Source organism: Prenolepis imparis, unplaced genomic scaffold, assembly GCF_030444845.1.
Source record: "Prenolepis imparis isolate NDT839.2.m4 unplaced genomic scaffold, iyPreImpa1.0 SCAF_10, whole genome shotgun sequence".
NCBI classification, from domain to species: domain Eukaryota; kingdom Metazoa; phylum Arthropoda; class Insecta; order Hymenoptera; family Formicidae; genus Prenolepis; species Prenolepis imparis.
The window spans coordinates 4,445,675-4,457,832 of NW_028141168.1; the positions used below are offsets into that span (position 1 = coordinate 4,445,675).

General features: G+C 35.9%; 1 protein-coding gene across 1 annotated transcript in view; it reads right to left on the reverse strand.

Annotated features, from left to right (window-relative positions):
- Window positions 1–1,294: 1,294 nt before the first annotated feature.
- The window catches only part of LOC145941468 (dynein beta chain, ciliary), a 53,464-nt gene continuing 42,600 nt past the window's right edge, over window positions 1,295–12,158 (reverse strand). Inside the window, exons 51-66 of the mRNA XM_083047577.1 lie at window positions 10,333–10,520; window positions 10,049–10,218; window positions 9,476–9,696; window positions 9,023–9,299; window positions 8,662–8,937; window positions 7,593–7,998; window positions 6,931–7,247; window positions 5,272–5,404; window positions 4,789–5,070; window positions 4,366–4,572; window positions 3,753–4,086; window positions 3,314–3,489; window positions 2,752–2,862; window positions 2,508–2,681; window positions 2,105–2,253; window positions 1,295–1,894 (exon numbers count right to left, since the gene is read on the reverse strand). Coding sequence (XP_082903703.1) covers window positions 1,600–1,894; window positions 2,105–2,253; window positions 2,508–2,681; window positions 2,752–2,862; window positions 3,314–3,489; window positions 3,753–4,086; window positions 4,366–4,572; window positions 4,789–5,070; window positions 5,272–5,404; window positions 6,931–7,247; window positions 7,593–7,998; window positions 8,662–8,937; window positions 9,023–9,299; window positions 9,476–9,696; window positions 10,049–10,218; window positions 10,333–10,520 — 3,716 coding nt within the window. The 3' untranslated portion in view covers window positions 1,295–1,599. The remainder of the gene's footprint in view (window positions 1,895–2,104; window positions 2,254–2,507; window positions 2,682–2,751; window positions 2,863–3,313; window positions 3,490–3,752; window positions 4,087–4,365; window positions 4,573–4,788; window positions 5,071–5,271; window positions 5,405–6,930; window positions 7,248–7,592; window positions 7,999–8,661; window positions 8,938–9,022; window positions 9,300–9,475; window positions 9,697–10,048; window positions 10,219–10,332; window positions 10,521–12,158) is intronic.

The following is a 12,158-nucleotide window of genomic DNA, read 5'->3' on the forward strand; positions in this document are numbered from 1 at the left end:
AAGTATATTCGAATCTGGATCAAGTATGTTCAAACCTTTTTTGAGTCTTTATAAGAAATTTAGGGTAGGTAGATGAATGGGTGTATGAGTGAAATGATAGAAAGCACTTAAAAGTATTATCTCGAACCTTGCAGATACTCAATTATATTTCGCAAGTGCATATATGAAATATTATTTTTTGAGTATTATCTGAAATTATTTATTATTCAACAAATGAAACTTGATTATTGGATTCAACTTGGATTTTTAAGTACATATTGAACTTGATCCCATTCTTAAACTATATGCTATGCGCGACAAAGAAAAGAATATTAATAATTAATAATTTTTTTTGGACCACTGACGATGTATAAAGAACGTATATATATTTAGAGAACATTATGATGTATACATAAGAAGTATTTTTATAACTTTATCGCATAGTTACTTCCATTAACAATGTAAACTCGATACATTATATAGAGATGAACAAAGATCTACGGTGTGAGATATATTCGTCGCGTACTAAATTTATATAGAGGAAAATTTGCACAGCTTACATACAAAAAAATACATATAAATTCTCGTCATATAGTAACGACAGATCCAGTCGAAAGGGAAACCGTTTGAAGGACCATACGCAATTGCGAGTCAATTGCGGTTTACAATATCGCGCGACAGTAGGCTCCCGCTTCCGCGGAAGCTAAACCTTCACCGGTCGTTTCGTTATTGTCAGTTTAGCTGACTCGGTTAAGTTTTGCAAGGCGTTTCTCGCTCGCGTGTCCAAAAATTCCGCGCATCGGCGTCGTCGCGGAAGCCGGACGGCACGCGAAACCAGATGCGTCATCAGATGCGAAACAGATAATTACGTCGCAGTCGATAAAGGGTGACCACTTCCTCGAAACCTCCAATCATATTGTCGTCGTGTATCGTCGACTTGTCAAATAGCCGTACTGGCTAATATAATAACGCGCGAGGGCGGTGTGTATGTGTGCGTAAAGAAAACACCGGATGTGCGAAGAAGAGAGAGATATATTCTTCCTACATTGCCTACGTGTATTCGCCACGTTGTCACATTTATGTCGATTCTCCCAATTGACGATTTCAATTGGCGTGCGACGACACCGGTGACCAGTATATACCTTTTTTTGGACTAAAGACTAAACGAACGCGTCACATCTGCGAGAGCCCAGTTCCTTCCGTTCGGGAAAGAAGAACGAGGTTCTCGAGTTCGAAATCGCTCCACTTTTCGAGAGCGCTGGTTACAAAGAGAGAAAGAGAGAGAGAGAGAGAGAGAGAGAGAGAGAGAGAGAGAGAGAGAGAGAGAGAGAGAGAGAGAAAGATGCGCGTTAACAACGGACGCGTATATACGCCAATCGTAATTATCCGAATACGCGCATTGTAATTATCGCCGCTCCTCGACTCGACCGTAACTCGGCGAAGGTTTGACGTAATTGCCAAGAGGTTATTAACCGGGAAACCGTGGTCGCGCGGCGGTGGCGGCGGCGCGACTTGTCATTACTCGTGTGAAGAGAAGCATAAAAAAAAAGAAGAAACTATTACGAGCGCGAAATCGCGTGTGAACGTCGGTTTCGCGAGCCAGAGAGGAAAAGGGGGAGCTTAAATCTGTAGGAGAATCGCGACGCCGGCCAGGGTCCACTTGGTGGGCTTTTCGCGGGTCTTCAGATTAAACGTCCAGATGTACGTAGGTCCGCGCATTCTAGTCCTGTAAACCGGACATTCGTACATGTTCTTCGTCTCCTGCTTGTCCTGCGTGATCGCCTTCACGAACACTACCGGCATCAGGGAGAACAGTTCCTTGTGCCGGCTATCCGTGATGATACCAATCGGGACATCCCATCGCGCACCCTCCATATACAGGCCATTCATGTATGCGCCCTCTCGCGGCGGCACCCTGTGATAAAGAGATTATCTCAGTATAATCATGTTGGGGATTCTTCGACAGGTCGAATCTCGAAAAATTTATTGCGTCGAAAATCTTGGCGCAATCTGTTGTGTACTTTAAGGATTTTAAGTTCGGTAAAAAAAATAGGGATTTTTGAATATATGTAGGGAAAGACCCTCCATTCTCTAAAAGAGTCGATCTCACATAGTCATCTCTTACGTAATTTCTTCCTTCTGCTTTCTGGTTACGTCGCAATGCAGACACATCTTGTCCAAGGGCCACTCGTTTTTACGGGCGGTTTGCTGCATGATGGCGGTAAGTAAGGACTGCGGATTGAAGAAACCACCCAGCCAAATCGACGACGGTAACTGTCAAAAAATGCGTTCCGCAAGAAGGCGTTAGATTGGCCAAACGTAGAAAGAAAGACTAACTTTTTTTAGCGTAATAAAGCGAATGATGAAACACAATATCTTCTCGAGTTGGTTGCAACGTGTGACAAAATTTCAGTTCTTTTTTTCCTACGTTTTTTGATGAAAATACATAATTTCTCTTTTAATTTATTTGCCGTTCGTAGTAGTAGTTTTTTTCTCTTGTTGCAAACCGCGGTTTCGCCTTTACTTACATTAAAATCTACCGTCCAATTCGATAACTCGGTTATTCGATTGAGCATGTCCGCGAACCAGTTCGGCAAACCAAGAGTGGAAGGATAGGCGCGTTTGGTCCACGACGGCGGTACAGATTCCATAAACAAGTGATTTTGCAGATCCTCCATGTCCGCGCTGATCGTGAGCTCTCCCTAAAACGCGGATATTTAGATTTGTCATGCACATCGCTGTTTCCCGATATTCTTTATCTCGACCACTCACCCTCAAACCGAGATCTAATTCTCTCAGAGATCTTTTTAGTTCTTTGCAAAGCGCGTTCATATGTTCGCATTCTTGGAGAGCGACGATAACGAAAGGAGTGCGATCTTCCACCTAGGAGAAACAGAGAGAAAAGAGTTAAATTTTTTGTCTATTTTATTTATCACCATTAAAAAAAATAAATTACTATATTAGTAGTGCTGTGTGATGTTGTAAAGATAGAGAAGAGAAAATTAAAGCTCGCGTCCGAAGTGGCAATAAAGTCGAAGACATAAAATACGTAATGACCGATGTTAGAAAGGGAACACATGTATAGAAGCAGTTAGGAGGCTACATTAAATATGACATCGGAATAATTGATAATTATAATTTTCTAATGACTTTGTGACACACGTAGTTTAAGTAAGCAATTATCACATTTAATGATTATATTTATATGAACGATTGTGCACATTATATTGAAAAATATCTTTATGTCGTATTTATTCCAGTGCTCCTTTTGTTTTCAAAATTAGCTGATCACGATTTTTATAACGAGTCTGGATTATAATAGCCTGACATCAACCTTGCTCATCAAGTCTTGTATATTAAACTCCTCGGGAAGCTTGTCGAGTAAATCCTCTATCATAGCCTTCACCTTCTCCTCTTTCGATAACACTCCAGCCGTTATATCGGCGACGTCCCGCGGCTGCATCCCCCAGATTGTCCTGAATAAGTTCTCCGCCGTGTTTGTAAGGAACCCTGCGCAAAAGGTAACGAGCGAGACTATTCATTGCGTTTCAACGCGAGCGTGAATCGAGGAAGAGAAAAAAGCAAGTAAAACCGAATAGGTTATATAGGTTTAATAGGCGAATCAAAACATATTCCCTTATTTCTGTAAGAAATAAAAGGGATTTAAATCTTCATAATAGGCAGAATAAACTGTACGAACACGAAATATCACTGATTTTAGATTAAATTTTATTTTTAACGATTGATTCAAAAATTGATGGCGAAAATTTTACCGATCTCCGCGTTCGGGTGAAGTCCATACAGAACGGGGCTCTCCGACGGCAAATAATTTTCCACGTATTGATGATAGCCCGCATAATCAGTACTGGGTGGCACCAGAAAACCCGGCGCTAGATATAATTCGCCTTCGACCAATTCCGGCTGTAGGTATTCGAGGAGATACATTCGACAGAGCCTTCTGTCCCAATCATCGGTTATATGACCGCCATACATGATCTCCCCGAACAAATAACGCAGATCCTCCCAGGGTGTCTTGATAGTACTCTCGAGATAGTTTAACAGTACCGAAGCACTGATGGTCAAGTCGCCGACGTTGAAGGGATATGACTGTGCACGTTAACGAAATATTAAAAATAAGAGAATTGAGTAAAGATATTTATTAAAAGATGCTCCCCAGCATCTTTTGACACTCATCAATATATATTATATAAATATAGTTTCCTATACAGAATTTATTAATTTTCTACTTAAAATTCGTCTAAAATTCAAAATTTTATGTGATTTGAGTCGTTTTATAATACAGAAAGTTGTAGAACTTTATCGCGAATTATAGAATATTTAAAAGCCTGAATGCTAGCTTAATGCTTAAGTAGCGCGAATACCGACCCTATTCCATCCTTGCGCCCCGAATTTTCTACGCTCGGCCACAGCAGCGTGATAGTAACAAAGAGCGAATAGAATAGTTTTGAACTCTGTCTCCTTGGTGCAGGACTCCAAGGTCTCCTGGCTAAAGTTGTCCAGGGCTTTGTGGATATTGGCGTGCATACCCGTCGGCGGCTCGTTGGTGATCTTTATGGCCGACTCTAATATGCCCTTCGATCGCATCGTGAAATATTATGCAAAAAACTCAGTAAGCGAAAGTAACAGTCAGAAGTGACGCTCACAAAAATGGCGAGAAAAAGTCACTTTTTTCTTATTCTTAATTTTTTTTTGTTTACGATAAATTGCACACAAGAAAAAAAAAAAGAAAAAGTTTACTTTTCTGGCAATTTTTTAATTTTCAATTTTTCAATTTTTTAATTTTTTTACCTGCGGTATTATCGATTCGTGGGGATCGGGGCTCGGTTCTGCGCTAATATAAAGACGATAGTTCTCGTGCGATTCCTCCGAGAGTTGTTCTATCTTCTTTTCCAAATTTGACAACCAGTTCCGCACCAGATGGATATTTTGAAGTATAATCCAGTGACCGTCGCGCGCCGAAATGTCCATCGTCTCTTCGGCGACGGGCTCTTGACCTTGTCCCAAGGATACATTGTGGAAATTTTGCGCATCGAACGTAAAGCCGAGCCGTCTACCGAGTTTCTCGACGTCCTACGTCATGTAGCATCGTTAATTATTGTAATTAATTCTTTTAATTATATGTTCAAACTAATATTAGTCTCACTAATATTCAAAGAAATATCTTAAAATCGTATGCGGAAAAAAAGTACATGCGTATTTCGAATCTTATATCCGAGTATTCGCCAATGTGATTAAAATTATCTTTAACGTTTAGAGATGTGGAAAACGTGCCTTTAAAGGATCGACTCCTGGAGACAAGATGAAAAATACCGGCGTGCTCGCGCTCGTCTCTTCGTATGATTTTTCGAACGGCTGCATACGGAACTGTATGAATTTTGTACCCAGTTTCTCTTCCATGAAACCTCTAAGTAAATCGTTGGAAGATTAAACTAGGGATAAGATCAATACTGTACTTAAAAATCCGAGTCGAATCCAATAATCAAGCATTTTTTAGGACTCGAATAATACTCATAAGAAATAATATTCCACATATTGTACTTGCGAAGTAATCGAATCTAGAACAGTTATTTTGATATTTGAGGCTTTCGCGATGTATGTATATGAACATTAGCATTGATTTTCGGGTTTGAACCGCGTAGACATTTTGTTTGATTCCGACGTTTCGTGAACATTTCATCTCACTTTATCAGGGAGGAACAATCTGATACTCAGTATGATACTTAATATCAGGTTGTTCGTTCCTCCCTGATGAAGTGAGATGAAATGTTCACGAAACGTCGGAATCAAACAAAATATCTACGCAGTTCAAACCCGAAAATTAATGCTAATAAAACAGTTATACATATTATTTATATTAGGTACTTATATACAAGGTGATTCTAAATAAATATGAAAATTTTTGGAGATTCTTCGTCGAAAATTAAAGGAGGTCTTTTCTATAAACATATACTCCTATATCTTTCTCTGAGAAGTTACATTTCTTTAGGGAATAAAAAGGGAAGATGAAAATTAGATTTTTATTTTTTTTTCAAATTTTGGATAAGTTAAAAAAATGAAATTTGATGGATATTTTTCATTAGTAAAAAGGATTCTTATTAATTTATTTATTGGGTTTATTTATTATAATTTTATGTTGTTTTTGTACCATTTTTTTCAACATCTGCTATAATTTTGTTTTGCTTGATTTTTTATTTTAAAATTCAGCTTCTCGTAACTCGAAACCTATATTATTTAGTACCCTACTGTGCATGATAATGTATTTTATTTTATTTAGAAGCTATTGATTACGAAAAATAAAAAAGAAAAAATTTCTAAAGGAATCAAACTTTCTAACGCATATTTTTAAATGATTACATTTCGGCCCATTAAAAAATTCTAATAAAAATTGAATAAAGATTACTAATTTTATCCCCTTATATTGATACAGGAAGATTAAAAAAATATTAATAAATATCCTTTTTACTAGTAGAAAATGTTCATCAAATTATATTTTTTTAACTTATTCAAAATTTGAGAAAAAACTTAATTTTTATCTCCCTGTTTAGAGGAGCCTAAACTCCTCAGGGAGAAATATAGGAGTATATGTTTACATGAAAGACCCCCTTTAATTTTTGACAAAGAATCATCTAAAATTTTTGCACTTATTTAAGATTAGCACATACATACAACGTATATAAATTTCTCATAAGTACTCATAAAAGATTCGAACATACTTGATCCAAGTTTGAATGTATTATTTTTTCGAAGTAATCATAGAGAGTTCGAAATCATGCAAAAAATCTTCGAATCTATTTGTAAAATACTTAATCTCATCATTAGATTAAACGAGTAGCAAGGGAGCAAACATTGAGGAAAATATATATATATATATTAATCGCACGCATTTATATTGATTTTTATTCGAATGAATCAGTCTAGAGCAAATTGTACCGTATGGCGTAGACCATTCGATCTAGTCTCACGCATCTCATTATGCAAAGTCTTTGGAAGGCTGGCTTATTTTTCCATTCTTGTGGAAATTTTTCTCTCTCTGGCGTTTCCGATTCCACGAATTTTTTCCATCTCTTCGCCGCCCCGTCTATGTCGCGATCTAGATTGCGGAAATTTTCCATTCCGCTCAAATACTTGATGCCGCCCCAGGCGACATTGCTCAAAAAGTCCACCGGGCTCGTCTGATCCGGTAAATAAGGGAATCGCAAGAGAAAATCTACCTCGGTCGGATCTATCTCCTTCGTTTGTAGCAGAATCTATAAAGCGCAGTGTTTGTTAAATACATGCACGTTCGTTTATTACGTACGCACTTTAGAAGATAATCGATCTCTTCATAATTAATATTTTTTTGTCATTAAAAAGATTTATGAAAACTCTAATTTTTTAATATAGGTATAAAAAAGGCTATAATAAAAGCTAAACGCGGAATAAAGGTGTGAGTAAAAAACTTTTAAATAATTTTAGGTGTATACCCTTTTTACATCTATATATTGACATATTTGTATCTTATTGTTTTATTAATTTCAATTTTTTTTTTTGAATGAGTCTTTATTGTTTATATCAAGAAAAATACGTATCGCATTTACGAGATTATATAGTACCTGAAGAGTCAGCTGACAGAGAAATATGAGCTTGTCGCTCTCGAATAGTCCTCTACTGGTGTACGTAAAAACCAGATACGTGACGCTGTCGATCAGACTGGCGACGCGTTTACCGAGGGCGTCGGCCGATTCCGCAAATTTAATAGCATTCTGAAAGACCGTGCTAAACGCCTTGAGAGAAAATTGGTACAGCATGTTGATCTTGTTGAGATCGTTAAGGATGAAGTAGAGGAGGCTGGCCCTGGATGCTACCGGCCGATAGGACTCTCGCGCCTCATCTATCCTTGTAGCGGTCACCTTCGCCTCGATCGCCTTTGCTTCGATCTCGCTCGCGGTCTTCTTCGTAGTTTCTAGATTTTCCACGAGAGCGACGTCGCTTAGGATGTCGGGTCCCGCCGTTGCCAATCTGAACGAGAGACGTGACTGTACTTGATATAATTAGATGACGGAAAAATTTGAACAGATAAAAAAGGAGAAAATCTTCCTCAACTTGAATCGTGAATGCGAAGATTCACTTTCAATAAACAATTAAAGACATTAAACAATTGTGCACAAAAATTGAATCGAAAAATTAACGAATTCAATTTAATCGATATTTCTAGCGATGGGATTAAGTATCTTACAAGTAGATTCGAATTTGTATGGTTAGATTAGGTTAGTTTTAGATTAAGTTAGGTTAATTTCCGAACTCTATGATTAGAAAAAAAACAAAATACTTTCAAGATTCGAATATATGTGTGGAGGGAGAATATATTTTTTATTTTATTGATAGAATTTGAGTACTACTTGTAAAAGATTTGATTCTTTACAATAGAAAGTACTTATAAGTACTATTTCAAACCTTGCAGGTATTCTAAAATTCGAATATAACTGTTTTAAATTCGATTATTAAGCACAAGTACTATACATATATGAAATATTTTTTTCTTATGAGTATTATGAGTATTATTCGAATCCTAAAAAAATGCAACTTGATTATTGCATTCGACTTGGATTTTTAAGTACACATTGAACTTGATCCCATCTTTAGATATTTCATCACATTATAGAAAGTAAGATTTATACGTACCTGTGTAACAGATCATCTTCCAACACCTTTAGCGTGATCTTGAACGTGTTTTGTTGAGTCGTGAGCTTGGCTTTGCTCGACTCCAGATCCGGACGTTCCGCTTTCACGACGGCGCCTAATAGCTGCTCCTCCAAACCGTCCTTCGTAACCGTGAAATTGATGAGCGTGGTCTGTGCTTGCATCTCCGGCTTGTAGTGAGGATTCGCCAGTTTCGTTTGCAGGATCAGACGGAAGCGTGGATCGTAATCCACCTCTTTGTCCCCCACCTTAATGGCCCTTTGTCAACATTCGTTTTGTAAGATCAATTTCGCCGAATATTTCATGTTTACCGATAAAAAAAAGAAAAACGTATGTATTATACCTTCCTCTCTTTATTAAAACCCGGCCCAGAATCGGATCTAGGACGGCGTCGACGGTTTCTCCAATACTCTCCAGTAATACCACCTCTCCGTTCGCGATAGCGTGTTCGATTCTGTCGAGATAATTCTTTTGAGTTAAACGTAATACCACTAATTCGTCCCCATATGTATTCTTGATCCATTTGATCCCCTGTAATTGCGGATCGATCATCAATGGCCACCTGGACGAATTCGTGAGTATCGTCGCATTTTCAGAGGACATCCTGTCCGTAGGTAAACCTATGTAGGGCAATCGAGGAAAAAAATATATTTCCATAGGAAAAAGTTTATTCTATATTTTTTATTTATTTATATTTATATGTGAGATTAAAATGTAAAATGGCGATTTTCAAAATTGCGCGATTAAAATAAATGAAATGAAATAAGAGAGAATGAAAATCAAACGTGCTACTTACCATTGTTATTCCACTGGGCGATCTTCGCGTCGTCGGTCATTAAAGACAACGGATCCAAGTCTGGTGTGTGCGGTATTGGCACTTGCAGGTTGTCGAGAAACGGTAACCAATGTAAATTCATGAGATCCATTCTGTATTTCCTCGTAAAACATCCCATATAAGAGATGAATGCCGTGACGAGCAACACGTTGCCCGGTAGAGTAATTTCAGATTTTTTTAACCTGTTTTGTGGTGTATCACACAAATGTATTTAGGAATAACGTTTAACGCGTGTAATTGATATTTTATCTCGATGCTTGAAAATAAACTAATTGGATGAATAAAATTAGATTCAAATAAGTATGAAAATTATATACATTTGTTAATTAATACAGTAAATGGAATTAATTATTATAGAAAGAAAATAATTTCTTATCCTTTCTTTGATGATTTCAGTTGTCAGTGTACGATAAACAAGAGTGTCGCATTTTACAAAATTAATTCGGTATTTGTCAGAGCGCTTTTGTTTTGTTTATCCAAACAATGCTCTTTTCTGATTTACAAGTAGACGAATAGCAAAATCTATATACTTACACTTGTACAGTCTCGGCCCAACGAACGTTCTCGGACGCGAGGCCATTTATCAATCGATTTGCCAGATCTATAGTAAACGCGGTTGCTTCCGCTTCGTCCTGACACTTCTGTTTTGCGGCTAAAGCCACGTTCATCTTTTCGCTCAGAACGTCTAGCATCTTCTGAAGCTCCTGTAGCATTCGTAAACGAAGAAAATTTCAAAACCCTCTTATTTTAATAAAGATACATGAGAAACCGAGTAGAGATAACACCAGTTTACGCTATAAATCGAGGGACAAACTCACCGCTAAGCGGTTCCTCAAAGAATTCAACTTCTCCATAGCGGCCCTTAACTCGGCATTTGCCTGGGCGAGCGCGGCTCTCAGAGGTTTTACACCCTCGTTAATGTAATGAAATACCATGATGTTTTTTACCCAACTGCACAGTCCCGCTGCCGCTTGCGATTTTGAGTATACGAAATCCGGATCGAATTCTAATCACGTATGTATGTGTAACATACTTTATTAAATGCATACCATTTTTTTGATCCAGATATAAAGGCTAAGATATAGCAGAAAGTATGCTAAATCGTATCCCCCCTAAGGTAAATATTAAAATTGTAATAAAACTATCAAAGAAATATAAAACTATCATAGAAAACAAATTTTTTTTTATTTGAAACTATGATTCTTTGTCAACGATATACGCTAAACATTAATACAAATCTATTATTGTTTTATATTATAAATTAAAATTGTTTTAAAGTAGTATTTGGTACGACTTACAATACCGGTTTGATAAATTGTACCCATGAGTTTTTAAATTGTACTTTTAACAATAAAACTAAAAAATTGTAACAAAAATAAAGTTTCATTTTCTACAAAAGTTCTCAGTCTGCAACAAAACATATCTATAAGATTGTCATATTTATAATCATAAATTCTCTTCAAAAAATTACCAAAAATATTTTTTTGTATCATACAAAACTATAAATAAATATTATCTCAATATAATTATAAAATTTGATAATATTTTCTTTAGCTATCCATCTAAATATAAAGAAAGAAACTAATGTCTAAGTAAAAAAATAACTTTAGTAAATCGTATTAGTAGGTACGATATAGGAAAAAGTTAGTGGTACGTTTTACCGAACTTCCATTGTCAAATTTGTGAGTAAAAAAATGATCTTAAAACATTTTGCCGACTTTTCAACGCTTCCTTATACAGGATTAAATAAGATGAAAAAATGCTTTAATAATAAGTTTAATCGCTTATTTTTCTCAAGTGATAGCTTAGGCACAGCTGCGTGAAGTTGGCCCCCCCACTATTAAAATTCGAAAAATAAACACTATCATTCGTTTGGTGGTCGTTTGGTAGTGTTTGGTAGTCCATTTCCAATGATTGGTAGTCAAAACTATAATTAATAATACGAAAAAATGACATGTACGTGTGAAATTAGCTCGATCTTTTTTGAGCTCTCAAAGACTTTCCATGTATAATCATAATTGTAATCATACATTTGGTGGTTATTTGCTGGCATTTCTTAACGCATTTCAAACATTTTTAGTAATTAAAAATGTAATTGTCAAAAAAGAAAGTAGAATATATGATGTGTAACCATTGTCTTGTAGAAATATCCTCACACATTTCATATTTAAATATAATCATTAATATTCATTTAATGATCAATTTATAATGTTTAGTAGTTAATTCTTAATAAAAAATTAAAAAATAATAAATAAAAAATTATTAATGAGATAAGATAAGATTTAATTATTAATTTTTATATTTATTATTTTTTAATTTTCTATTAAGAATTAACTACTAAACATTATAAATTGATCATTAAATGAATATTAATGATTATATTTAAATATGAAATGTGTGAGGATATTTCTACAAGACGCATATGGTTACACATATCATATATTCTACTTTCTTTTTTGACAATTACATTTTTAATTACTAAAAATGTTTGAAATGCGTTAAGAAACGCCAGCAAATAACCACCAAATGTATGATTACAATTATGATTATACATGGAAAGTCTTTGAGAGCTCAAAAAAGATCGAGCTAATTTCACACGTACATGTCATTTTTTCGTATTATTAATTATAGTTCTGAATACCAA